The 27637-nt window shown below is 44.6% G+C and overlaps 1 protein-coding gene across 1 annotated transcript in view; it reads left to right on the top strand.

Annotated features, from left to right (window-relative positions):
* GOT1L1 (glutamic-oxaloacetic transaminase 1 like 1) overlaps positions 1-27637 on the top strand; it is a 51329-nt gene that overhangs the window by 9237 nt on the left and 14455 nt on the right. The window contains exons 2-6 of the mRNA XM_033950036.1: positions 2348-2579; positions 12997-13124; positions 20996-21108; positions 22108-22212; positions 24737-24887. Coding sequence (XP_033805927.1) covers positions 2348-2579; positions 12997-13124; positions 20996-21108; positions 22108-22212; positions 24737-24887 — 729 coding nt within the window. The remainder of the gene's footprint in view (positions 1-2347; positions 2580-12996; positions 13125-20995; positions 21109-22107; positions 22213-24736; positions 24888-27637) is intronic.

Here is a 27637-nt window from a genome sequence, read left to right on the forward strand (position 1 = left end):
TCCCCTTCCCCTCTAATCTCCCTGCCAGTTGTTTCCTTCCCTCCACCCACCCCCCGGTCCAGCAGTAACTCTCTTCCCTTCCCTTTCCCTCCTCCTCTCCCAGTAGCATCTCTCCTTCTCCCTCCCTCCAGGTCCAGTAGCAGCTGTCCCTTTTTTTCCCTTGTCCAGCAGCTTTCCAGCCTCCTTTCCCTCCCAGCGGCATCTTTTCTTCTCCCTCCCTCCAGGTCCAGTAGCAGCTGTCCATTTTTTTCACCTTGTCCAGCAGCTTCCCAGACTCCTTTCCCTCCTCCCCTCCCAGCAGCATCTCTCCTTCTCCTTCCCTCCAGGTCCAGTAGCAACTGTCCCTTTCTTTTCTCCCTTGCCCAGCAGCTTCCCAGCCTCCAACAGTGGCTTTCTCCCTTCCCAGCAGCTCTCTGTACTTGCCAGCCCAGCGATTCACTAAGGCAGCCTTGGGTCCTTTGGGTCGCACCGCCTCTGAGGAAAGAGGAAGTTGCATCATCAGAGGCAGCCGTGACTAAGCAAAAGCCCCAAGGCTGCCTTCCTGAATCGCTTCGCTGGTAACTACCGATAGCTGCTGGGGGGGGGAGAAAGCCACAGTTGGAGGCTCCCCATGATCTCGCCGGCCCTGCGTCAACCTGCAGCTCATCAATATTGCCAGCCCTGCGTGGACCGGCAGGAGTTTTCTGCGGCCACAGATCAGCGGTTGAAGAACAGTGGAATAGAACATAAACTATGTAGTGGTTGAACAGGAAAATAAGGCCCTGATTCTACATAGTGCGTCCTGATTTTAGGCAGCTGTAGGTCCTACAGCTGTCTAATCAGCCAATCGGGATGCACGTTTTTAAAAAAAAATGCTCCCCAAGCAGGCTTTCTATATTGAAGGCGAGGCCCGCAAGACACCTAAGGTCCCCTAAGGGCCTTAGGCGAACCTAGGCGGCCCTACGCGTCTCCCTAGTAGAGGAAGAGACGCTTACAATGTAGGCCAACAAAATGCTGGTCTACATTGTAAGTAGATGCGGCCGCTATACTTATTGCGGCAAGGGATCTCTCTGATGCTATAAGTATACCGACCGCCCCCCCCCCGACACTACCGATCGCTGGCAGGAGGGTGCCCAATTCCTCCTGCAAGAAGATGCCCCCCCCCCGACACTACTGATCGCTGGCAGGAGGGTGCCCAATCCCTCCTGCCGGAAGACGCACCCCCCCCACGCTAACAGCCCTCAAACCTCCCCCCAACCAAACTAACCTTTCCTTGTTGACCAGACGGGACTTGCCCGTCCAGCCGGCAGGCCCATCCTGTGGAAATGAGGCGAGCCCGCCCCTTCCCGGCCCATCCTTTTGAAGCGTAAGGCCTGATTGGCCCAGGCTCTAGAAGCTTGGACCAATCAGGCCTTAGGCATAGCGGGTCCGCCCATCCTCACTTAATCTAAAGTCTGATTTGCCCAGGCTCTAAGGCGCCTGGGCCAATCAGGCCTTAGACTTAGAATCAGGCCTTAGACTTTCAATATAGAAAGCCTGCCTGGGGAGCATTTTTTTTTTTTAAAAACGTGCATCCCGATTGGCTGATTAGACAGCTGTAGGACACCTACAGCTGCCTAAAATTGGGACGCACTATGTAGAATCAGGGCCTAAGTGTCTGCTGCCATTGAGGAGCATTTCCAACATTTAACAGTGAAGCAAGAATCTGTTGCAGTAACAGTAAGATGCTGGGCACATGATGGAAGAAAATTGCAGATCGTAGAAGTCTAATCAGTAAACAAACTCTTGTTACCATATCAAAGGCAGCCTAGACACAAATGATATAATTTAACAGTAGTTCATTTAAATCATCTTGCAGGTTTTTTTTTTATTATTGAATTCAGTTGTCAATTGTTTAAGATGGGTTAAGATTTGACATATTGATATTAATCTCAAGCTTAATTTACAGCTCCACGCAGTGCGGCCTAGGCATAACTCAAACGGACTGCATGGTGTTAGTCATATCTTCGTACTTAAGATTGTGAATCTACTTATGTCATTTACACACAAGTGACTAGTTTGTTTGTTTGATTATATTTTTCACTACTATTACTATGTCATTGACCGTATATGTACATTATGTTGTGTAATATCATTGGTAATAGGGCACTGATTGTTATAATTTTAAAATACCAATAAAGATGATTGAACTAAAAAAAAAAAGCTTAATTAGAGAATGACATGGGGACAGGTTCTGTCTCCATCCCCACCCCACAGTTAAGCATGGGTACCTGTTCCTGTGTTATCTATTTGAGAAGCACTATAAATAATTGGTTGCAGTACCCTAGAGAGCTGCAATCACATGACCTCCTCATTTCCTCTCTTCCAGACTGCAGGTCAGAAGATGGACTTCCGTGGATAGCACCAGTTGTCAAGGTGACTCAGCTGAGCATCAGCAACGACCCAACTCTGCATCACGAATACCTGCCAACACTGGGACTGCCAGAGTTCACGCGGGTAGCAACAGAGCTGGCACTTGGCAAAGAGTGTGTTGCTGTTTTGGAGAACAGAGTATGCCTTGACAATCCTTACACTATATCAAAATGGCAATTGTGGGTACAGTGAGGGCTGTGACCACGCCCACTTTTCCAGGGAGGTAGCAAAGTAGAGATGTGCTGTCGTCATTGGCAATATCAGTGACATATTTGTGTCATTGCATGTCATTAACAAATGAAAAGAAGCAGAAAACCAAAAAGTGTTTTGGATCTGACATGCAGCGAACTATAGGTTGAGGCCTTTTTTTTTTTTTTTTTTTTCAAAATTTCATGTTGTAAGTTGGTCAGGATATCTTGAATATGATTAAGATGATTTAATGTAGCATAGTTTGCTAATATATTGCCTCCCCAGTTTCAGAGGGATATTGCTAGTATGTGATTGTGCTGTAACGGAAGATGTGATTTTTATGTATTTTGTCTGGAACTATTGTGAATGTTTTACTGTGACCCGCTAAGGGATAGGTGGTCTATAAATTTTAGAAATAAATAAATTTTAAGGAGTGCCATTAACAAACCCAGAAATTCGATGCTTAGTGGTATACCTGGCCGGGTAGGAGCCCGGGATGCTGCACCCTGTCCTGTGGCTGGAGCATCCCCTGTGCGCAGTTGTTGGCTATGCCAGTCCCCCACCCCGCAACCGGAATTTGAAAGAGGGGACTGTGTTTGGCAGAGCCAATTCTCTACACCTGAGGTGGACCACCTCCCTACGCCATTGTCAATGCTGGGTCCTATCTGGGCACTTGGATTTCTGGGTTTCCAGAAGCAACCAACACAGAGCCAGTTGAGTGCAATATTCACTCATAACTGGCTACGGATTACCTATGCTGATTTTCTGCAGTCCTATATATGCAGTTAACCTGGCTAGTTATGTACTGAATATTGGTACTTAACTAGTCACGGGCTGATTCTGCTCTAGAATGCCCCCAAAATAACTGGTTTTCAGTTTGGCTCTAACCGGTTTAGTGTCACTGAAAATTAGCCATTAGGCCCGAACAGGCAATTTAACCATCCGGAAGCCATTTCTTGCTGGATAAATCACTAGTTCACACTATTTTGAAAAGAGTTCACAGTATTGACAAAGAACGTACACACTTTTCCCAAGAGTGTGGCATAGGTAATGGTTCTTGCATGTGTACTATCGGGACGAGAGTGCACACTCTTTGCTAATAGTGTGCATGCTAGGAACAGTGCACACTCTTGATGACATTCATCCCGCATGGGAAAAAAAACCCCACATACAAAATGAATAAAGCAAAATAAAAAATCTTCATATACCGTGTTTCCCCAAAACTAAGACACTGTCTTATAGTAATTTTGGGCCAAAAAAGGCACTAAGTCATATTTTCTGGATAGGTCTTATTTTTTTTCATCTACAATGATCATCTCTCCCTTCTTCTCCTTCACCCCAATTCTTCCTCTTTCCTTTCCCCCACATGTGCAGCATCTTTCCTCCCCTCTCAACTATCCCTCCCATCCCCCTGTGCAGCAGAACCCTTGCAGCTTCTATCCTCCACTCTCCATGCAGCATCTTTCTATCCCTACCATCTCCCGCCACTGCTGCACCCCCCCCCCCGACCCTTTCATATCTCCCTCCCATCCGAACCCTGACCGCGAGACCGAAATACCTGGTAACAAACAGCAGCGTCGGCAGCACAAGCTTCATCGCAGCCTTCTCATGCCCGGGTGTTCCTCTGCTGCATCACTGATGATATCATCATCAACGTGGCACATGGAACTCCTAGACATGAGAAGGTCGCGATGCAGCCATTTGTTACCAGGTATTTCATTCTCATGGTCGGGGTTCAGATGGGAGAGATGGAAGGGTCAGTGGGGAGGGGCTGGGAAGCGCTGCTGCCGGTGACAAGGGCTTATTTTCAGGGAAACATGATACCACTCCTGAAAGATCCTATTTCTGCCCTTAAGGAGGAGATTGATACTATCCTAGATATTGGGAGGGAAAGTGAATTTTTAAGATAGCCCCTTTGTTCCAATTTTTTATCCTCAAATCTGTCTTACTTTTGACATATTGTATTTGTTTTCCTTTCTTTTTTTCACTTTTTATTGGACTGTACACTGCCTTGCTGACCTTGTTTTAGGCAGTAAATCAAATAAATGCAACCTTGAACTTTCCCATAAATGACACAGACAATGACAACAGAAAAATTTGTCATCTTACTGATAATTATAGTATACTTTGCAGGACTGTCATGTATTTGTGAGAACCAAGAATGTTTGTATGATTATAAAAGTAAAATGTAGCATATTTCAGTAGGCTGAGTGATAAGGAGTCTCTAGACCCATTTTTCTGCCTTCTGTCACAGGTAGTTGCACTTTCCTGCTGAGTTTTATGCATGGAATATTAGTTATTGTCAGAAAGGGATATTGATCTATGCAAAGTCCTGGCCTAGGTAATTTCAGAGTACCTTATAGACTCAAATATAAACCGATCCGATTATAAACTGAGATGACCCCTTTTCCCCTCCATAAAGGAGGAAAAAAGTTGACTGAGATCAGAAATTTGGGTGATCCTGGTGAGCCAGTCTACAAAGACTAGACATCCTTGCCATAAGTTTTTAACACATTTTTAAAACTTTAAATGTTTTCATTAGTGCAAAACCAGAAAATAGAACAAAAAAAATTGCAGTGCACACTCCTCAAACTGTACAAAATGCCGTAGGGAAATAAAACAAGTTTTTAACACTATGCCTAAACTAAAAATAATCCAAGATTATCCTAATATCAGATGGTAATGCATTCCATAAAATGCTAGCTTAAGTGTTGTGTGTCTCATTAGAAGGATGATAACATTACTTTTTGATAGGACTGTAGCTCACATCCTGTGGGGGAAGGGAAATTCTAAATGGAGTGATGACCTAATCAGTGGAGGAAAGGAGTGAGGAATGGATAGTAGTAGATTGGTCATCCACGCCTATAGGGCAGGGGTAGGGAACTCCGGTCCTCGAGAACTGATTTCCCCAATGAATATGCATTGAAAATAGATCTCATCCATATTCATTGGGGAAATCCTGAAAACCCGACTGGAGTACAGCTCTCGAGGACCGAAGTTCCCTACCCCTGCCATAGGGGAATGGGAGTTGGTTTGCCCTTCCTCAACCTTTCCTTCTCTACTGTCTTTCTTTTTTAATCTCCTCCCTCCTTCCACCAGGCATTTTATCTTCTTTCAAGGGCCAATACTATCCCAAACTCCTCCAACTCGATAACATTTATGATACACACACTGTGCCAGTCTAATTTGCAATAGCGTGCAAGGCTGCTTACCTACCTTCCCCTCACCATCCACAAGCAGGGTCTGTGCACAGTCGGTGTCCTTCATCACTGCCCCAGCACTGAAAAAATCTGCTGCTGCTGCGGCTGACTCTGACTTTATATGCTAATCTGGTGTGGGGCCATGAGCATCTGCACATGCTCAAGGTCTGCTGGCTCCTGTTTAAGGCCCTGCACCGGTTCATAGACAAAATCGTGCGAGACAACGGCGCGCCGACAACTGAGTGCAAGGTTGACGGCGCGCCGAAGAAAAGCACTATTTTAAAGGGTTCCGACGGGGGTTGTTGGTGGGGAACCCCCCTATTTTACTTAACAGACATCGCGCTGGCGTTGTGGGGGGTTTGGGGGGTTGTAACCCCCCTCATTATACTTGAAACCAAACTTTTTGCCTGTTTTTTAGGGAAAAAGTTCAGTTTTAAGTATAATGTGGGGGGTTACAACCCCCCAAACCCCCCACAACGCCAGCGCAATGTCTGTTAAGTAAAGTGGGGAGTTCCCCCCCACCCCCCATCGGAGCCCTTTAAAATAGTGCTTTTCTTCGGCGCGCTGTCAACCATGCGCTCAGTTGTCTGCGCGCCATTGTCTCGCGTGATTTAGTCCCGTCACCCCCCGCACCAGACCAAACTAGGAAGAAGGGGAAAGCCAACAATTGACCAAGAGTCGATGGTTCAGGAACCGGTATACCCAGAGGACACTGTGCAGGAAGATAGCGGGGAAGACTCACCGGATCATAGGCAAGACAGAAATCCTGATGGATCGAAAGGGACACAATAGGGAAGGAAATGCAAGAAAGTAACAGGCCGCAAACTCAAGTGTATGTACATGAACGCAAGGAGCCTAAGGAATAAGATGGAGGAATTGGAAGCTATGGCACAAAAAAAATAACCTTGACATCATCGGCAACACAGAAACATGGTGGAACGAGTAAAACATCTGGAACACTGTGTTACCGGGATACAAGCTATACCGCAGAGACAGAGTAGGTCAAAAAGGTGGGGTTATTGCCCTATACATCAAAGAGGGAATTGAGTCTACTGGAGAGAACACACTGGAAATGAAAAATAAGGTAAGAGTCTGTAAGGGTCAAAATTCCGGGAACAAATGAAATGGAAACAAAAGATCAGCATCTACTACTGACCACCAGGGCAGTCCGAAGAAATTGATGGAGAAATGACGGACAAGATTAAACGCAACTGTAAGGGAAGTAACGCAGTTTTCAAGGATGACTTCAATTATCCGGGGATAGACTGGAATCTAGGCACCTCTGGCTGCAGTAGGGAGATTAAGTTCCTGGATGCTTTAGGCGATTGCTTCCTGGAACAACTTGTCAAGGAAAATACAAAGGAAATGCAATTCTGGACTTAATTCTAAATGGACTACGAGGTTCGGCGCAAGGTGTAGAAGTAAAAGGGATGCTGGGAAGCAGTGATCACAATATGATCTGCTTCAATCTGGGCACAGGGGCAAAACGTCGATCTAGAACGATGGCCACGGCACTGAACTTCCGAAAAGGGATTTATGAAGGGATGAGACTCATGGTGGGGGAAGAAGATTAAGAAGAGGATAAGCACTGTAAAAACGCTAGAGCAAGCAAGGTCCCTTTTTAAGGACACAGTCACCGAGGTACAAAATATATGTATACCGCGTATCAACAACGGATCCAAGAGGAAAAAGAACAAGGAACCAATGTGGCTCACTGTAGTGGTGAAGGAAGTGATCAGAGACAAGAAGACTTCGTTTAAGGAATGGAAAAGGTAAAAAACAGATGAAAACTGGAAAAAGCACAAACATCAATGCAGGTGCCATAAGGCGGTAAGAGGGGCCAAAAGAGACTATGAGGAAAAAATAGCCAAGGAGGCAAAAAACTTCAAGCCGTTCTTTCGCTATATTAAGGGGAAACGACCCGCGAAGGAAGCGGTGGGGCCGTTGGATGACCATGGAATATAGGGAGTGCTAAAGGAGGACAAAGCCATCGCCAACAAACTGAACACATTTTTTGCGTCTGTATTTACTGAAGAGGATATACACAACATACTGGAAGCCGAAAGGGAAACTGACAGGATTGACGGTAAGTCTAGAAGAGGTATGCAGGCAGATTGATAGGCTTAAAAACGCTAAATCCCCAGGACCGGATGGCATACATCTGAGGGTAATCAAGGAACTGAAAGGGGCTATAGCTGAACTGCTTCAACTAATAGCCAATATGTCGATCAAATCAGGAAGGATTCCAGAAGAATGGAAAGTGGCAAATGTTACGCTGATCTTCAAGAAAGGTTCGAGGGGAGATCCGGGAAACTACAGACCGGTGAGTCTGACCTCGGTACCAGGAAAGATGGTAGAGGTGCTGATAAAGGACCGCATCATTGATCACCTTGACGGACACAATCTGATGAGGACCAGCCAGCATAGGTTCAGCAAAGGAAGATATTGCTTGACAAACTTGCTGCACTTCTTCAAGGGAGTAAACAGGCAGATAGACAAGGGTGACAAACACCTAAAAACCTGGCTATTCTCAAAACTGTAACACTTCCCCCCTCTTAGGCCTCTCACCTTCCCCTTTTACACCTAACTCTTTAATCTCTCCACTGTAGTTCCTCTCTCATCTTTCTTCCTGTAAACCGTGCCGAGCTCCGCATTCGTGGAGATGGTGCGGTATATAAACCCAAGGTTTAGTTTAGTTTTAGTTTAGTTTAGTGACCTGGTCGACATTGTATATCTGGTTTTTCAGAAGGCATTTGACAAGGTTCAGCATGAATTACTACTTTGAAAAATTGCGAGCCATGGAATCGAGGGTGAAATACTCATGTGGATTAAAAACTGGCTAGTGGATAGGAAACAGAGAGTGGGGGTAAATGGACAATACTCGGACTGGAAAAGCATCACGAGTGGAGTGCAGCAGAGTTCTGTGCTTGGACCTGTGCTCTTCAACATATTTATAAACGACCTGGAAATTGGTAGGATGAGTGAGGTGATTAAATTTACAGATGATACGAAGTTATTCAGAGTAGTGAAGACGCAGGAGGATGGCGAAGACCTGCAACATGACATAAACACGCACAAGAAACGGGCCACGACATGGCAAATGAGTTTAACGTGGATAAGTGTAAGGTGATGCATGTCGGTAACAAAAATCTTATACATGAACACAGGATGTCTGTTGCAATACTTGGAGAGACCCCTCAGGAGAGAGACTTGGGAGTACTAGTCGACAAGTCAATGAAGCCGTCTGCACAATGTGCGGCAGCAGCAAAAAGGGTGAACAGAATGCTAGGAATGATTAAGAATGGGATCACAAACAGATCGGAAAAAGTTATCATGCCGTTGTACTGGGCCATGGTATGCCCCCACCTGGAGTACTGCGTCCAGTACTGATCTCCATACATGAAGGTCCAGAGAATAGCTACTAAAAGGCTACTAAGAGGCTGGAGGAGTTGCCATACAGCAAGAGATTAGAGAAACTGGGCCTCTTCTCCCTTGAAAAGAGGAGACTGAGAGGGGACATGATCGAAACATTCAAGATAATGAAGGGAATAGAATTAGTAGATAAAGACAGGTTGTTCACCCTCTCCAAGGTAGACAGAACAAGAGGGCACTCTCTAAAGTTAAAAGGGGATAGATTCCGTACAGACGTAAGGAAGTTCTTCACCCAGAGAGTGGTGGAAAACTGGAACACTCTTCTGGAGGCTGTTATAGGGGAAAACACTCTCTAGGGATTCAAGACAAAGAGAAGTTCCTGGTGAACTAGAACGTACGCAGGTAAACCTAGTCTCAGGGCACTGGTCTTTGACCTAAGGGCCATTGTGTGAGCGGACTGCTGGGCATGATGGATCACTAGTTTGATTCAGCAGCAGAAATTCTTATGTTCTAACATACAGCAGACCAGTGGCTGTGGCACTAACAGGTAAGCTCAATGCCATGGGGGGAGGGGTGAATGGAGGACAGCGGCTGTGGGAGGGCATGTATTGTGGATAGTGGGTGTGGGGAGGGGGTGTGCCTTGTAAATAACAGCTTAGAGGGTAGGCCTTTATGCAGGTTAGTGACACTGGAGAGCAGTAAGGAACACTAGGAGGAAAGCAATGTTGGAGTTCAGCGGGGTACAGGACAGCTATGCTGGTGGTGAGATAGTGGCTTGAATAGAAACCTCCACTTTTGGGCAATTTTTTGGCCCAAAAATCTGTTTATATTTAAGTATATACAGTAGATCTGATATTCCAAAACCATTTAAAATTAAAATCCAATTTGAAAGAAAAACATAGAATTCAAAGAAGTTGTCATCAAAATAAGAATTCTTTTAGAGGCCCACCTAGTCTCCGCATTGTCTCTTTCTCCATCTTTGGTAGTATTCAAATCCAGGCTCAAATCCCAACTCCAACCCACCTTCTAAGCACCAATGTCTGTCATCATTCTTCCTCAAAGCCTCATCTTCTTTCCCCAACGAGCTCCAGCCATGTCTGGAGGGCCTAGAGCAGCGGTCCCCAACCCTGTCCCGGAGGACTACTAGCCAGTTGGGTTTTTTGGGATAGGCCTAATGCAGATCTGCATTCCCATCATCTTCATTACATGCAAATCTCTTTCATGCATATTCATTAGGGCTATCCTGAAAACCTGACTGGCTGGTGCTCCTCCAGGACAGGGTTGGGAACCACTGGCCTAGAACATACTGCCGGGTTTTGGAAAGTCTGTCCAGGAACCCAGACATTTCTCTAAAAAGATGCCTGGTAACCCTAGGTAGGGGGAGTGGTGTCAAATGACAACCCCTCCTCCCAATCTCCTGGAGGCAAGCTACAAATCACAACAAGAGCGGTGGAAAGGTATGATTTTGGCTGTATATTTGTATTTGTTTAGTATCACTGGTAAGCATTTCTTTTACACCAAGCAGAAAGGATTAGAGAAGCAGTTAACCTGATTCATATTTCTTAATATCTAACTTGTTTTTTATTAAGACTTATAATTTGTCATTCCAATTATTTCATGTCCTAAGGGGATTACACAGTAAAATCAAAAACTATCAAATACATAGGACATTATGGGGCTCGTTTAAATAAAAAAAGGATGTCCAAAAATAGCAGCAGTAAAGGAGCAGATGGATGTTTTTTTCTTGCCAAATCCATCCAATTCACTATTTTCAAAACATTTTTTTCTAGACGGATTTCTATGCTGTTCTTAAGGGGGCGTGTTAGAGGCATAGTATGGGCAGGACTAGGGCGGTCTTATGATTTTAGACATTTTTCTATCATAAACATTTTAGAATATATTCAGGGCACAATTTGGATGCTTGGAGCTAGACCTATTTTAACAGTAAATGCCAAAAAGTGCCCAAACTGACCAGATGAACAAAGGTGGGATGTAGACATGACCCCCCCCACACACTCCCCCAGTGGTCTCTGACACCCCTCCCCCAAAGATGTCTGTATGCCAGTTGCAGATGTTATGCCCAGTTCTAGCAGATTGGGGGGGGAGGCTGTGGGGGTGCGAGCGGTCCTCGGGGTGGGGTGCGTGTGCGAGCGGTCCTTCGGGGTGGGGGTGCGAGCGGTCCTGCGGGGGGGGTGAAATCGGACGTCGGGGGGGCATCATGGCTTTCAGGGTGGGGACAGGACTTCAAGGGGGAGAGGAGAGTCGGGGCGGGCAAAAGTGAGAGTCGGGGCGGCCAGAGAGAGAGTCGGGGCGGGCGAAAGGAGGAGTCGGGGCGGCCAGAGGAGAGTCGGGGCGGGCGAAAGGAGAGTCAGGGTGGCCAGAGGAGAGTCGGGCGGCACGGGAGAGTCGGGGCGGTATGCGTGGTATACGGGTGGTGCGCGGGTATATAAAAATTTATTTACATAAATTACAGTTTCCCGCGCGTTATACCCGTGTGCGCGTTTTACACGGGTGCGCGGTATAGAGTGAAAATACGGTACTAGACTGTGGTGGAAGGTGTGAGCCCACTATAAAAACCCAATATAGGTGAAATCTGTAGTCATAAGGGCTATTGGTGTGCTGTACAGTTGGATCCAGTTTGTTTTCGTTGGGTTTTTGGAGGGCTCACCATACAATAATAAGAGGGTTATGGTGAGGTGTAGTACCTGGGACCTTTTATGTGACATTCACTGCAGTGCCTGCTGCTGTAATGTCTGTGTGGCCAATTTACTAAAAATGCTAGCCCCTTCTATAGTATATCCCAATGGCTATGTTTTGTACTTTTTTTTTGGATATGGGTTTTTTTTTTTTTTTTCATAAAATGGATTGAAAAAATACACACATCTGAAAAAGGCCATTTTCAACAAAAACAGGATAGAAGTTTTGAAATTGAGCATGTTTGGTACTGGATTTCTGTGTATCGTCTGTAAAACATCCAAACTCGAATTCAGACATTGTATCAAAAATGGCCCTCACACGTAATATAACAAAAAGGAAACAAAAAACAAACATGAAAATGCCTTTAAACCTCGAAGTGCTCAGAACCAATATATGGTAAGAAAGTGACCAAACCGGGGCAACAACCCCTGTAAGAGCTTTCAAAGAGTCTATCATTGCACCATCCATCAAACGGTAGAAAGGTATTATTAAATTTTGATGAATTATCTTATTTTTACTTTTTTTTCTTCTGTTTTTCTATTAAATGTCCATTTAAAATGTCCAATACTTAAGTGAAAACTATGATCCTCAAAGTAGGCAAAACTTAACTGTGAGTATTTAGGAAGCCAACTTGCTACAGCAGGTACAGGTGGGTCCTAACGCGTTTCGCCGACAGGCTTCTTCAGAGAACCCCCATGCTAGATGTTCAACAACTTCCTGAATCTTCACTTCTAGACCGATTGCATTTAATAGAAAAAAGAAGAAAAAAAGATATTCATCAAAATTTAAATACCTTTCTACCGTTTGAGGATGGTGCAACGATAGACTCTTTGAAAGCCCTTACAGGGGTTGTTGCCCCGGTTTGGTCACTTTCTTACCATATATTGGTTCTGAGCACCTTCGAGGTTTAAAGGCATTTTCATTTTGTTTTTTGTTTCCTTTTGTTAGTTTAAAGTCCTTTGGGAACTTTCTTTGTTTGAATTTTCACCCCAGTTGTTATATTGGGCCTCCACGCAATATAACATTCCAAAAGGACTTGTCATCTTATTGTGTTTTGCTTTACATACAATTTTGTACTGCAATGCCACAAGAGTGTGTGGGCCTGAATGAACATTGTGTGATTTATTATTTGTCTTCTTATTGCAAGTAAGGCAGGTGGCATTCAGACTCCAGGAGGGACAGGAGCTCTCTGGCTTGGAGCTAAATTCCTTAGGAAGTGGTACAAAACCACCGTCCTCAAACCAACAGCTGTTTATGTATCCTTGCCAGCATGGGGTAAGTATAGGCTGTCGTGGAAGGAAATTTTGTGCAGATAGGATAAGGTATGGAATAGGATTTATCAAATATATGAGGCCTGGTGGCTCTGGTATCTGAAACCCAAAGTTCAAGAGCACAGTAGTCTTATTTACAGGTCATTGGTAGTTTGGAGTTGATTGCTTCAACTTAATTTATGATGAAGTTAAAACGCCTTTATAGATCGACTTTCTCCTCTATACATAAGCATCACCATATTGGGACCAACTGAAGGTCCATTGAGTCCATCTTTCCAGCAGTGGCCAATCCACGTCACAGGTACCTGACAAGATTCCAAAAAATTGAAGCAGATTTTATGATGATTATCCCTAGAATAAGCTATGGATTTTCCCAAGACCAACCTAATGGTCTATGGAATTTTCTTTTATGAACTCTGCCAAACCTTTTTTTTTAATCTCTGCTAAGCTAACTGCTGTTACCACATTCTCTGGCAAATTCATAACATAACATAACATTGTGCATACTGACCGTGTAACCAGAAGTTCACGCGGTTTACAAAAAGTTATAAAAGTAAACCTGTTACATGAAATAAGATGATTCATTAAACAGTCAAATATTTAGAAAAAAGATAGGTCTTCAATTGTTTTCTAAAATGGCCAGAGGTTCACTCCACGTTGAGGGACGAAATATCTCCAATTTACTTTAAATTTACTACTTAAGGCCCCTTTTACAAAGCTGAGATAACAAAGCTGCTGCGGTAAATGTACCAAAGCCCATAGGAATTGAATGGGCTTCGGTGTATTTACCATGGCAACATTGTAAAAAGGGCCTAGTTTCCAAACATTCTATTTGCTTTATTAATGAGTACGGCACACTGAGCAGAGGTTTCAATGTATCATCAAAATGACACCAAAATCCTTTTCCTGAGTGATGACTTCTAATGGAGAACCTTGAATCATCTGGGTTCCTCTTCCCTACATGTATCACTTTCAACTTGCTTATGTTAAATGGCATTTGCCATTTGGATGCCCTGTCTCCCAGTCTTGTAAGGTCCTCTTTTTACAGTTGTCTTTTGATTTAACAACTTTGCATAACTTTGTGTCATCAACTAGTAGAACAGCTTGCTTAGCGCAGATGTTACTCAAGCTGCCATAAACTTTCTTGCTGACTTTACTTTTTGAACACACCAAGGATCTTCAGATTACCACCCGATCAAGTAGATCAATAAGATCAGCGTGGCAGCACTCCTCACCGGTTCCCCTTTTCTTAGGTGTGTAATTTACTGCTCCCTTTTAAACTTATGTTATCTTTATATATCTTTTATACAGTGTTTAACTAAATTTCATGATTTCAAACGTCTGCATTCTCTATAATCATCTAACAAAGACTTAGTTTAGTCAAGATCGTTGCTGCACCAGTTCCCCTCCAACACATTTCATACTTCGTCAGGGTCGGGGTTACTGGAAGTGCAGAATTCATAAGATTGACCCTGAACCTGAAAGAAGAAAGCAAGAAGATGGGACTTTATCTGAACATCAAGAAGACCAAAATCATGAATACAGCCAACAAGAAAGTCAACAAAGATCAACAATGAAGAAATAGAAGTGGTTGATATCTTTGTTTTCCTTGGGTCCCTCATTGATCACAGTGGTGGTTCGACAGCAGAGATCAAGCATCAATTAGCACTGGGGTGTGCAGCCATGGTGAGCATGGGCCAAATATGGAAGTGCAAGGACGTCTCAGTCACCAAACATGCATTTTATACAGACACTGTCTCTGTTTTTAGTACTCTTATCACAAATATTCTCTTCTTTCCCTCCCTTTGGGTTCCTTTTACCAAACTGGGGTAAAAAGTGACCTTAGTATGTCCTTATGTGGGATTATTCCTACACACTAAGGGGCATAATGGCTGATTTGTCAATTTCCATTATTAATGGCCATGTGCTAATTTTTCTATTAGCACATGAGTCTCTACCACGACTTATTATATAGGCAGAAAGGGCTAACGCGCTAATCATGCACTAATAGGTCAACATGCGGCAACGTAGCTACACTAACTGATTACCACAGAACACGCCCATGATCTACTCTCAGACCTGCCCCAGCGCTAAAAAAATAAATTATATTTTTAAGCATGGGGGTAGTGCATACACATGCAAAAAATTACTTGCAAGATGTATGAGCACGCCCTGCAGTAAGCCTTTATTTTTTTCTTTTTCAGTAAACATGCATTAGTGCTGATCCAGCTTAGTAAAAAAGACTGCTTATATTAAAAGAACACATCCCAGTTTTCTTCAGCTATTTTAACCTCTCTCCTCCTTACCCATTTTAGCACTGGTCATGGCGGAATCAGCTTTGACGCACATAGGAATTCTATGTGACGAAATTGTTACCACCACGGTTCGTGCTAAAAATGCTAGCACGGCTTTGTAAAAAGGGGAGGTTAGTTCTGTCTAGTCAGGGGTATGCTTAGATGGGTACAACACCATGGAATGGTGTTTTCTAAGGCAGTGGTTCCCAACCCTGTCCTGGAGGAACACCAGGCCAATTGGGTTTTCAGGCTAGCCCTAATGAATATGCATGAAGCAAATTTGCATGCCTATCACTTCCATCATATGCAAATCTCTCTCATGCATATTCATTAGGGCTAGCCTGAAAACCCGATTGGCCTGGTGTTCCTCCAGGACAGGGTTGGGAATCACTGTTCTAAGGGATAGTCTCTGAACTCTGTATTCTCTCTTTGGAAGGCTGAGGTTGCATCTGGGTTGCCATCTCATATGGGTCATAGTCTCCAACATCCCTCGGGGCAGCTGATGCATAACACACCAACACATTTTTGGCACAGAGGCCATGCTTTCATTCAGACCAGTATCATCTTGCCTGTGTTATATTTGTGGCCTCCTCTGTTTATTATTGTCATCTTGTTCTTAAGATTGTGTTCAAAGACAACACAAAAGCATACTTAAAAATAAACAAAAAAGCTAGTTCTGTCAATTTGTTCCTTTTGGTCAAAATATGCTTTGAGTTTTGGAAAACAGAGTTCAGTCTGACCTACATTAATTTTTAAGAAGTGCATACAACATCTCCAAATGCTTTACATTTGATTTGATGCTAGAGGTTGACATGTCATACAGGCATTATTTAAAGCTGATTATTGTAATGAAGACATGACTTGGAACATGAAAAGCATCTGTACCAGTCCATTAGATTTCTACTTTTGTAACTTTCTACCGGAACTTAAGGACTCCTTTTATCAAGCCGGCGCTAGCGGGGTTAACGCGCACGACTTTTCATCACACCTAACGCCCCGCGGCTGGCCTAAAAACTACCCGCCTGCTCAAGAGGAGGCGGTAGTGGTCAGCGCGGCCGGCAGTTTAGCACGCGCGTTAAAACCACTAGCATGGCTTGATAAAAAGAGCCCTAAGATTGTCTCGGAGAGGTTGCTGAAGGAGTTCCTACAAAGGAAAGCTCAGTGTTTTCATCTAGTTGACAAAACAATAAAGTAAATTTCATGGTATAGCCACAACGTCTTGGCTAACGGAAACAAAATCAAACATTCTGCTACATATCCATGGATTTAAATACAATTATTTAACTAATCCCTCCTCTTTTACTAATGCGTAGTGCAGATTTTAGTGCCGGCAGCGGCGGTAACTGCTCCGACGCTCATAGAATTCCTATGAGCATCGGAGTAGTTACCGCCGCTGCCGGCACTAAAATCTGCACTACGCATTATGAAAATGTTTCCCACCCACTCTTTTACTATTAGTTTGCTCTGAATTTGTGATATTTGCGCTAATGTTTAGGGACCTCTTTAGACATAGGGATAAGGTGTGTTTGGGGGTTTTTTTTGCTAGTTGAAACTATTTATTGGTCCAAACTAAAATAATGTTGTTAGGGTTTGCCCAATAAACTGCAATCTCAGATCCCCTGTTTGTTTTTATTTATATTCTATTCAAATTTATCATACTTCACAAGATAAACTCTTGCTCAAGAAATACAGAAAAAAAAAATCTAAAAAGTGAAAAACCTCCAATTAAACTCAGAATTATGTCTTCCTTGGACCACTATAATAGGAGGAAGGCCCATGGAAAAGGGAAGAGAACCACATTTTACATCGCAATAATAATAAAGGAATAGGCCTAACGGTGGGTCCCCAATTATTCACAACAGCTGTTTCTGGATTTTTAACTAAACAGTTCAAGTCACCAATCTCTTCAACTCCAAGAATGTTTGCAATTGCTCTGGTGAATAAAAAACATGTTTCACTCCTCTAAGTATTTGATCATACACTTTCATGGATAAGCCAAGAGAAATGAGGCACCTAAAGTCAAGGCCTCAGATCTCTTTGCCAAGAATAATTTCCTTCGTTCTTGTGTTTGCCGAGTCACATCGGGAAACATCCAAACTTTTTTTTTAACCATAAAAATAACGCTTGTGAATTACGAAAATACAATCTAAATATGTCATTTAACATCTTGCTCACATACAAATGATACTAATAAAGTGGTTCTTTCAGACGTTTCCGATAAACTTATTTCAAGCAAATCCGTAATGTTAAGGTTTTCCTGTCCATTTGAATTAGTTTGCCTCATCTCTGGATTTACTCGTATCTTTCCTAGATGGCAAATAGTAAATTTTATTTACTGGCGGAATGGCTTCAGAGAAAAATTTCAGGACTTCAATCGGGTATTTTTGAATAAATCCAAGGGAGCCATTACTAGATATTTAGGAAAATTCAACAATTGTATACTCAATCTACGATTGTAATTTCTCTAGTTTGTTCTATCTTCCTAGTAGAGAGAAATCTTATCCTTTATAATCTCAGATGTCAAATCTTGAAAGCTTATTCCACATTATCCTTAACCTTAACCTTGTGACCCTGGGCAAGTCACTGAGTTCTCCATAGCCTCAGTGCGTTAGATAGATTGTGAGCCCACCAGGACAGATAAGGAAAATACTTGAGTACCTGATTGTAAAACACTGCTTAAAATAACCTTGATAGGCAGTATATAAAATCCTAATAAACTTGAAAAAACTTGAACTTCCAGTTTTTTTCATCTAAAACTGCAACAGTACTCGCAAGTAGAGAAGGATGTTGGGAATATTTGGCAACTATAGTGGTTAGGTTCTGGAGAGCTTCCCATTTGCTCTCCAACGTTACCACCGATGGTTTTAATAGTTGGGAGCAAGCTGCAACTCCAGTTCCTGGCTCTCCTTGTTCTAGCCACCGAGGGATCGGTGCAAACACTTCCTGTTCACTTGGATAATCAGGTAAAGTTTACTATCTTCTGCTACGTTAAATTGGAGACCCCCATCACCCATCCGCCGCCATCTTGTACTTCCCTCATCTCCCGGATTCATCTCTCTCAGATCCCGTTAACAGTATTAAAGTTTTAATCCACAGGGATAAGGTTAAATATGCTGGGGCGCAGGACAGAAATTTGGGAAGGGTCCCAAAGCCCCCCCCCCCCCAGTAGGCTGTGTTTCTTTTACATCCATACACTTGGTCCCACTATAGCAGTGGTCTCAAACTCAAACCCTTTGCGGGGCCACATTTTGGATTTGTAGGTACTCGGAGGGCCGCAGAAAAAATAGTTAATGTCTTATTAAAGAAATGACAATTTTGCATGAGGTTAAACTCTTTATAGTTTATAAAACTTTCCTTTAACAGTTAAAAGGAGAGATATATAAACTATAAAGAGTTTTACCTCATGCAAAATTGTCATTTCTTTAATAAGACATTAACTATTTTTTCTGCGGCCCTCACATTTAAAGTTTAATATCTTTTCTTTCTCAAAACTGGCACATTTCAATCACTATATTGAAAATAAAATCATTTTCCCTACCTTTGTTGTCTGGTGACTTTATTTTTCTGTGCTTTCAACTATGTTTCCAGGGCCTTCTTGTCCTTTGACTGTTTTTCTCTCCGTCTTCACTTTCTGCCTTGCATCCATCTTTGGCATTAACTTAATCTTCAATTTTTCTGCTTTCTTTTCAAAATCTATGTTTCCATGTCTTACCTTCCCTTCCTATCTCTCTCTTCTTCCGTCCTATTTCCATGGTCTGGCATCTCTTTCCTTCCTTCCTTTCTCTCCCTCCCTCCCTCCTTCCTTTCCCCTGGTCTGGCATCTGTCTCCTTCCCTCCCCCCATGCCCTGGCATCTCTCCCTCCCCCATGCCCTGGCATCTCTCCCTCCCCCATCTGCTTACCTTCCCTCCCTCCCATGAACTTGGCTTCTTCTCTTGTTCCTCTCCTCTCCCTTCTCCTTCCTTCCCTCACTTTTTCCAATTGGGTGCAGCAGCAACAGAAGCAGCATTTCCCTTCCCCCTTTCCTGTGCAGGAGAGGCATTTCTCTTCCCCTTTCCCTCCCTCTCCCTTTCCCTCCCTCTCCCTTTCCCTGTACAGCAGCAGCAACATTTCCCTAGGGGTTCCCCTTTCCTATGTAGCAGAAGCATTTCTCTTTCCCCTCCCCTTCCATTCTCTTCCTTGTGGAGCAGCAGCGTGTCTGGCTGGCTCGTTCCGTTCAAAGCCGCGGGTGGCGGCTCCTTGCGAGATCCGCGCCTGCGTCTGAAGCCTCTCTGATGTTGTGATGTCAGAGAGGCTTCCGATGCAGGAGTGGATAGCGTGAGGAGCCGCCAACCCGCGGCTTTGAACGGAACGAGCCGGCCACACACGCTGCTGCTCCAAAAGGAAGAGAAAGGGGAAGAGAAATGCTGTTGATCGTGTCCAGACCGCGGGCCGCAAATAAAACCTGGAGAGCCACATGCGGCCCGCGGGCCACGTGTTTGTGACCGCGTGTTTGTGTTTGTGACCACTATAGTATAGTGAGGGCTCAGAACAATTGTCCCGTGTACACCCCATGACACCAGTCCTGATTATCCAGTAGATATATGTACAGTATCTGCCTCTGGCTCCATTGTTTGCCTGCTTAGGGCATATTATGGCACTCCAGTGTCCTTTGCTTAAAGAGAGTGAACCTCTGTAAGCCAAGGCTAATTTGGTCAGGCCTAGTGTTTTGTAAGGATGGGCAATTGCTGATAATGACAGGAAATGTCAATGGCATTTCCTCTGTTATTGCCTGTCTTTGGCAAAAGTAATTTATTCGATATACCTCCTTTCTGTTGTATAGCCAAAGCTGTTAATTAGAGAATGACACAGGGGCAGATTTTTCTCCGTCCCCGCAGGAACTCAATTTCCCAACCCCGTCCCCACAAGTTTTGTCGCTGTCCCTGTCCCATTCCTGTAAGCTCTGGCCTTAACCACACAAGCCTTGAACACTTATGATTTAAAAGTGTTTGAGGCTTGTGCAGATAAGGACAGAGCTTGCAGGAATGGGGCAGGGATAGGAAAAGAACTCGCTGGGACTGGAAAATGAGTTCCCGTGGGGATGGGGAAAATTGTGTCCCCGTGTCATTCTCTACTGTTAATACACTTCTATTCAAGTATTGTCTCTGTCCCTTGTGGTCTCACATCTAAGTTGGGTGAAAGGTCATGGCTGCCATATTAGATGTGGCCAAGGTCATGAACAAGAGCAAATAGGCATTGCTCCTGCCCCAATGGATCCTTCTGGTAGTCCTGAAAGTCCTACAGGGTGAGGGGTTTGTCTCTTTCTGGTGGGAGGGGGCATGGGAAGGATGCTCAGGAGATTTTCATTTTGTGTCATCTCTCATGAGGGAGGGGAACCCCCCCCCAAATGAATATTCACCACTGTGTTTACATATTGGATTCTGAATAAAGAGCATTTAAAAAAAAAAAAAGAACATTCCCTTAAGTGACACAGGAGTGACACAAAATGAAAATTTTCTGGGTTCTCATCCATTGTGTTTTGAATATCTCAGAAAGGCTGGATTGGAGAGTTAGCGACTGCTGTTGCGTCTTCTCTTTGGCAGACACTCACCGGTGCATTTTCCAGGATGCTGGATTCACCACTATCTGCTCCTACAGTTACTGGGACAGCAGGCTGCTGGGCGTAGACATGAAACAGCTACTGTCTGATCTGAAGGTAACTGTTTTTTGTGAACTTTGCTTTGACTTGCAGTGTTTTGAGAATATTTTCAAAATAACAGAGAGAAAGGTTTCAGGGATCAAAGATCATTTGTTTTAGAGACAGTCAGCAAGCATCACGTTCAACTCAACTATGGGTAAAGGAAGCTTACACTGATGCTGTCCATGCATACCTGATAATTAATTTAACTTTTATTTCATTCTGAATTGTGGCAGAGTGGAGTGGTGATGGGAAAGAAATGAGAAGGAGATTGTATTGCTCTGTACCTGCGAAGACTCTGAGGGCTTGATATTCAAAGCAATTTAACCAGCCAGAAATGGGCTCCTGGCTGGTTAAATTGCCTGTTCACGGTTAACCACTAATTTTCGGCAGCACTTATCTTGTTAGTATGGCTGAAAATAACTGGTTAGTTCTGAACTGAAAACTGGCTATTTGGGGGATATTCTGGGGCCTTGGTCAGTTAAGTAACAATATTCAGCACTTAGGGCCTGATTCTGCAAATGGTGCCGTAAGTTAGGGCGTCAACCGTCACCTAATTTAATTGGCTTAAATGGTGTACTAACTCACTGCACTGATTAAAAACCAATTAAAATTTCATTAGAAAAATGTAGGCGCCTGAATCGTGTCTACAGAGGTACCTAAGGTCACAGTAGGCCTGGTTTGGGCTGGAAATGACCTTAGACATCATCAGGCGTGATTTTCCTTCAAAGGTAGGTACTGGTAATGTAGACCTGTAAAACCCTGGCCTACGTTACTGGTGCCTACTTTTTAACGGGAGCCGTGATTCTGTAAATGGCACTGTAGTGTGACTGACACACAATTGACATCATTTTTGTAGGCGGCCACCAATTATGGCGCTGTTTGCAGAATCTGGCCCTGAGTGCTGCCAGCTGAATACCGGGCCCATAAGTTCTAGAGTTGCCAGGTTCTCCCACCAAAGAACCTGACCCTTTTCTCCTTTTCTCCTTTGACCCTTTTCTCCTCATTTGATTTCAGGATGCCCCACAAAGATCCATTGTTGTGTTGCATGCTTCACCCCATAACCCAACAGGAATGGACCTCACTCCTGAGGAGTGGAAACAGCTTGCTGGTGTGATGCAGGTAAGGAGTCTGGTTCTCTAAGGCATTTCTCCCATTCTATACATATGGGAGTGGTCTAAGGACCTGATTAGTCCAGATACCTATGGTGTCTCCCATAGGAAGGGCCTTAGGCACCTAAGCCAATCAGGGCCTTAGCCCTCCTTCTCAGTGCATTCTGGGATGCACCAGGAGTGGCCAGACTCTGATTGACCAGACACCTAAGACCACTCTCAATCATAGTCTTAGACCACTCCCAGCGCATCCCAGGATATACCTGGAAGGAAGCCTAAGAGCCTTGGGTATCTGGACCATTTTGGTCCTTCGGCCCCTCCCTGGAGCATCCAGGAAGGGGAAGGCCTACCATTTTGGAAGAGGCGAGCCTGCCGGCAGGAGGGAGTGAGTATCCCTCTCGCTAGCCATCTTCTAAAGGTACAGGGGAGTTCATGGGGTGGCAAGGTGGAATGTTGGGGTGTGGAGGAGTGTTGGGGGTGTTGGGAGGGTATTGAGGGTATCAGGAAGTATCAGGAGGTTGGGGGATTGACAGGGCCCAGCAACAGTACGGAGTGGGCATCCCAACTGCTGCGCCGATGGGGGAGTGTCAGAGTGGTAAGCAGGAGGGAGTGATCATCACTCCTGCTGCACAGATTTGTGTGTGTGTGTGTGGGGGTTCCTCTGCTGTTGCCGGCTCAGCTGATCATGGCAGAGGTATTTCCCATGGCTTTGGGGAGTCCTGCCATCTCAGTTGATTGTGGAGTCCCTTGTCGCGATCAGCTGAGCCAGCAGCAGTGTCTACTTTTATGATGAAATGTAGGCCAGCATTTTGCAGGCCTACATTTCAGGCATCTGTCGCAGCTCTAGAGAGATGCGTAGGGATGCATAAATTCACCCAAGGCCACTTCCAGGTGAAACAATGTCCACGTCCAGCTTTGGGTGAACTTATGTGTCCCTATGCATCTCCCTAGACCCGTGACATAACTGCCGCCTACAATCAAGATGCCCATTTGCAGAATCAGACCCATGTTTTCCTGTTCATCCACTACACAGTTTAGTTTCTCTTCCACACCCGTGTCTGAAAGACAATCCAATTACCTTCCCAAATAATGTAAAAACATAGGCAACTGAATCTTTGGGAAGTTTGTAAATCCATTTCTATTTGGTTTTGGTACAAACAGTTGTACAGAATATTGTCCATTTTTCTACTTTAATAAAAAGTTTTAAATATAAAATCCTAAGTATTTGAGGCTTATGCAAATGAGGACAGGATCCGCAGAGATGGGGCAAGGACTGAAGCAGAGATTGTAGGGATGGGGCGAAGATAGAGGTGCAGGGATGGAGCAGGGACAGAGCTTGCATGAACAAACTTTGTCATCATGTCATTCTCTTATCCTCCCACTATGCTTAGCATCCCCCAGATGTGCATTCTTGCCCTGTTCAATATCACCCTTTTGTGTCCCCATAACCCTTTCCATATCTTCATCCCTCTGTGTCTCCTCCCCCTCTCCCCAACACAACTGTCTGGTATCATCCTCTGTGTCCCTATCTCTTCCCCCCCCCCCCACACACACACCTAACATCCCCCTTCTGTTTCCCTATTCCTCCCTGTGTCCATCATCTCTCCCTCCTTCTTCCCTTTCCCAGGAATTCAGCAAATGTCCTTCTCTCTCCTGTGCCCCCATCCCTACCTACCTGTGGATCCAATCTCTCTCCCTCCTTCCCCTGTAGATCCTGACATTATTTCCCATCCGTTCCTTCCCTTCTTCCCCCCCCCCCCCCAGTTTCAGTATCTCTCCCTCTTTCCCCATAGATCCCAAACCATTTAGCTCTCTATCTCCCCTCACAGTATGGCATTGCTCCCTCATACTTCCTTTTCCCCTGGTTCTACATCTCTCATCATGTCCCGCTTCTCTCCCCCCCTATTTCGGTGATCTTTCATGTGCTTACCCCCCACCCAGGACATTTAAACTTGCCTTCAAACCTTGCTAGCAGCAGCCTGTGGGTGGTCCTCGTGGCTTTTCCTCCTTCAGTTTCACTCTTCTGGAAACAGAGGTGAAGCGAAGCCAGGAGATACCCAGTTAGTACCATTATTTAATCTAACTAGGTAACTATCTGGATAAAGTTAGGACAGCAGAAATTTTAGTGAAATAGTTATCTAGATGTGAATACAAGTATCACCATTGTCATAAGTGCCAACATCCACTTATACCTGGACAGTCAATGTTAGCATCTGAGTATGACCCAATGCAAAATATCCAGCTATAAAAAGTTCACAGAGGCCAATGTTTCTAAAATTGCTGACCACCCATAGAGTTTTCGAGCCCTTCTTCCTTACTGAGTTTATACCATGTTGAATTAATGGTTCTCAGTGAACTGGTGGTGCCCTCTTTAAGAGCAGAGTCAGAGTAGCAGAAGGGCTCGGTTTTCCTCTAGGCATGCATTTGGGAATATTGCTCTTGCTGAAAGCAGTTGACTGGAAGTCAGTGGCATGTAGCATATGTTTACACATCTCATATCTGATGCTTTTTATGTTCTCTTCTGTGTATTTCAGAAAGGGGAGCTCTTTCCTTTTTTCCACCTTTCTGGCCAGGGATTTGCCTCTGGGGACCTGGACAGAGATGCCCTGCCCCTGCGCCTCTTCATTACCCAGGGCTTTGAACTCTTCTGTGCCCAGTCATTTTCTAAAGTCTTTGGGCTATATGGTACGTTGGCTACACCCCATGTGAACGTTGGCATGCTACAGGGAAAAGAGGGGAGCACAGAGCACCCACAAACACCTTGCACCATCTGCATACTACTTGTAAGTTCTTAGAACTGACAGTCGTCATTCTGGTGAACCTCTGGGAGCAGCCATAGTCACAGGTGTCATACATGACCTGGGATGTAACTGGTCTGAGTTCTGTATGATGTCATTTATGACACTGCAACCAATATAAACCAATCAGTGTCTGAGCCATGTGTCTGGGGGTTGAAAGATGTAACTTAGAACACGGTTTTGAACATGGATTGTCTTGAGGCTGAATGAGGACTGCTTCAAGAACTCAATAACTTATAGTGTTTCACGTATACAAAGAAAATATTAGTCTCTCAGGTGAACTTTGGAATGGATTAAGTCTACTCTTATAGGAGAACTGTTTCTGCTTCAGACTCTAGTCACCTTATGAAATGTTAAAGAAGATCAATAAATCCTGCAGATATACTGTGCTACAAGCTAGCAAGCTAGTGGGGCCAGGCCCCAGTTCACATGAAAGTAGTTGCCGATAACATAAAATGAACATTTAAAAAAAAAAATAATAATAAACATTCAGAATGATATTAAAATCATATGTACCTAAAATAGTGTATAAAGGGTGTGTGGCAGCACAAGTGAGTTGGACTCTGGACCGTACAACACAAACAGACAGACACAAGCACAAAAGGTAAAGGAAAATTATTTATTAAATCAGAAGGAAAATCTTGCACCCTGTTACTTCACAGGGCCAGGCTCAAAAGTCCTGAGAAGGGCCTATGGCTAACAGGACCCAAGAATTGGACTGTAGTTTGTAACAGCCATGCCCCAAATAGAATCTTTGCAACAGTCTTCCTTCAGCCAGGTAACAAGGTCTAGTCCTAGCCAGACCTAAGAGTCGGGTTCCCAAGTACAGTGGTGCCTCACACAACGAACTTAATTGGTTCCAGGAGCAAGTTTGTTATGTGAAACGTTCGTTATGTGAAACGCGTTTTCCCATAGGAATACATGTAAAAAAAAATAATTCGTTCTGCAGCATAAAATATGCTAAGATGACATAAAAAAGATAAATTTTTGTTATTATTTTTATTTAGATACATCTAAAAACATACATCTCCCTGTCCTTTTACTTCCACTATCTTCCTATCCCATCTCTATTCCCTTTTGTCCCTCTCCCCATGATCAATCATCTCACCACCTCTCTCTGCCCTCACCCTCAGGGTTCAAGATTGCTTCCACTCTTTTTCCTGTTGTTCTCTCTGCCTGTCACCCTATGATTTAGCATCCCTTCTGCCCTTGTCCAATATTTCCCCTTCTCTCCCTCCCTCTCATCCCCTGCTCCAACATGTGCTTTCAGCGGCCTTCTCCCCCCTTAAGCGTCTTTTCTTCTCCACTCCACCTTTCCTCCCTCCCTGCCTCCACCTTTGTGGCGCTTTTGCACCCGACCGACAACAGAACAGGCCCGGTCGGACAAATCTCCCTGTCCTGTAGCCGCGAATCTAAATTACCTTCTTACAGCAGCTGGATTATTGAAGCTGCTGTAAGAGGTAATTTAGATTCGCGGCTACAGGGCAGGGAGGTTTGTCGGCCGGGCCTGTTGTCGGTCGATCGGGGGACCTGACCAGCTGTGCACATTCTTCGGGCGGACCGCCCCCTCCCCCCTCTTTCGTACGCCATTGCCTCCTCCCTACCTGCCCTGCCGCAGCCGCACACAGCCGAACGGAAGTCTTCCTGATGTCAGCGCTGACGTCGGAGGAAGGGAGGGCTTTGCTTAAGCCCTCCCTCCGACGTCAGCGCTGACATCGGGAAGATTTCCGTTCGGCTGTGTGCTGCGACAGGGCAGGTAAGGAGAAGGAGACTACCCTCGCGGCTCGACCAACCCCGCTGCGATCCAACCCCGCAGGAACCCCGGACTTCGTTGTGTGAAACGAAGTCCGTTGTACGAATCAAGACATAAAGTTCGTTGTGCGCAGCGTTCGCTGTGCGAGGCGTTCGCTGTGCGAGGCACCACTGTATCAACAAGAAAAGATTTGGCTTACCTTTGCCATGCAGAATGTCTAGTGGTTGTAGTTAAGGAATAGGCTGGGGCTACTTTTTCTCCTTCTCCCTCTGGGCCTACCTAACCTAGATCTAGCCCTGTCTCAGACTTCCGGGTAGCTGCTTTCATGACTCCTCCTTCTCGTGTCACTTTCCCCTAAGAAGGAGCTACCTATGTTAAGGTGGTTCTGACATTGTGAGGGAGTATCCAGCAGGGGGAGTGGTAGAGTCCTGTAGACTCATTCACAGGGTGCAAGCAAATACAGGCAGTCCCCGGGTTAAGAACAAGTTACGTTTTTAAAGCTGTTTTTAAGTTGGATTTGTATGTAACTCAGAACTTGTAGATTTTAAGATTCTTGCTGCTTACCTCTGACAAAAGGGCAAACTGTCCCTACCAGTGTTCCCTCTTAGGTACAGCATGCACAACTTCACACTGTTCTTAATGTGGCCATGCGTCATTCCTGAATCTGCCGCAGGAGAAGTGTAGGAGTCTATGCCCCTGGAAATACTGCTCAGTGAATGAAGCCGCAACCACGTTCTTAAGTACGAGTTGTACTTAACTCAGGGACTGCCTGTAGAATTAAAAGCAATGACAGTAAAGGCCCGATTCTATATATTACACCTAAAACATCGGTACTGGCTAGTGTGGCACTAAGTGCGATTCTGTAAAAGTTATAGGGCCTGTGC

The sequence above is a fragment of the Geotrypetes seraphini genome, chromosome 6 (genome assembly GCF_902459505.1).
Source record: "Geotrypetes seraphini chromosome 6, aGeoSer1.1, whole genome shotgun sequence".
NCBI classification, from domain to species: domain Eukaryota; kingdom Metazoa; phylum Chordata; class Amphibia; order Gymnophiona; family Dermophiidae; genus Geotrypetes; species Geotrypetes seraphini.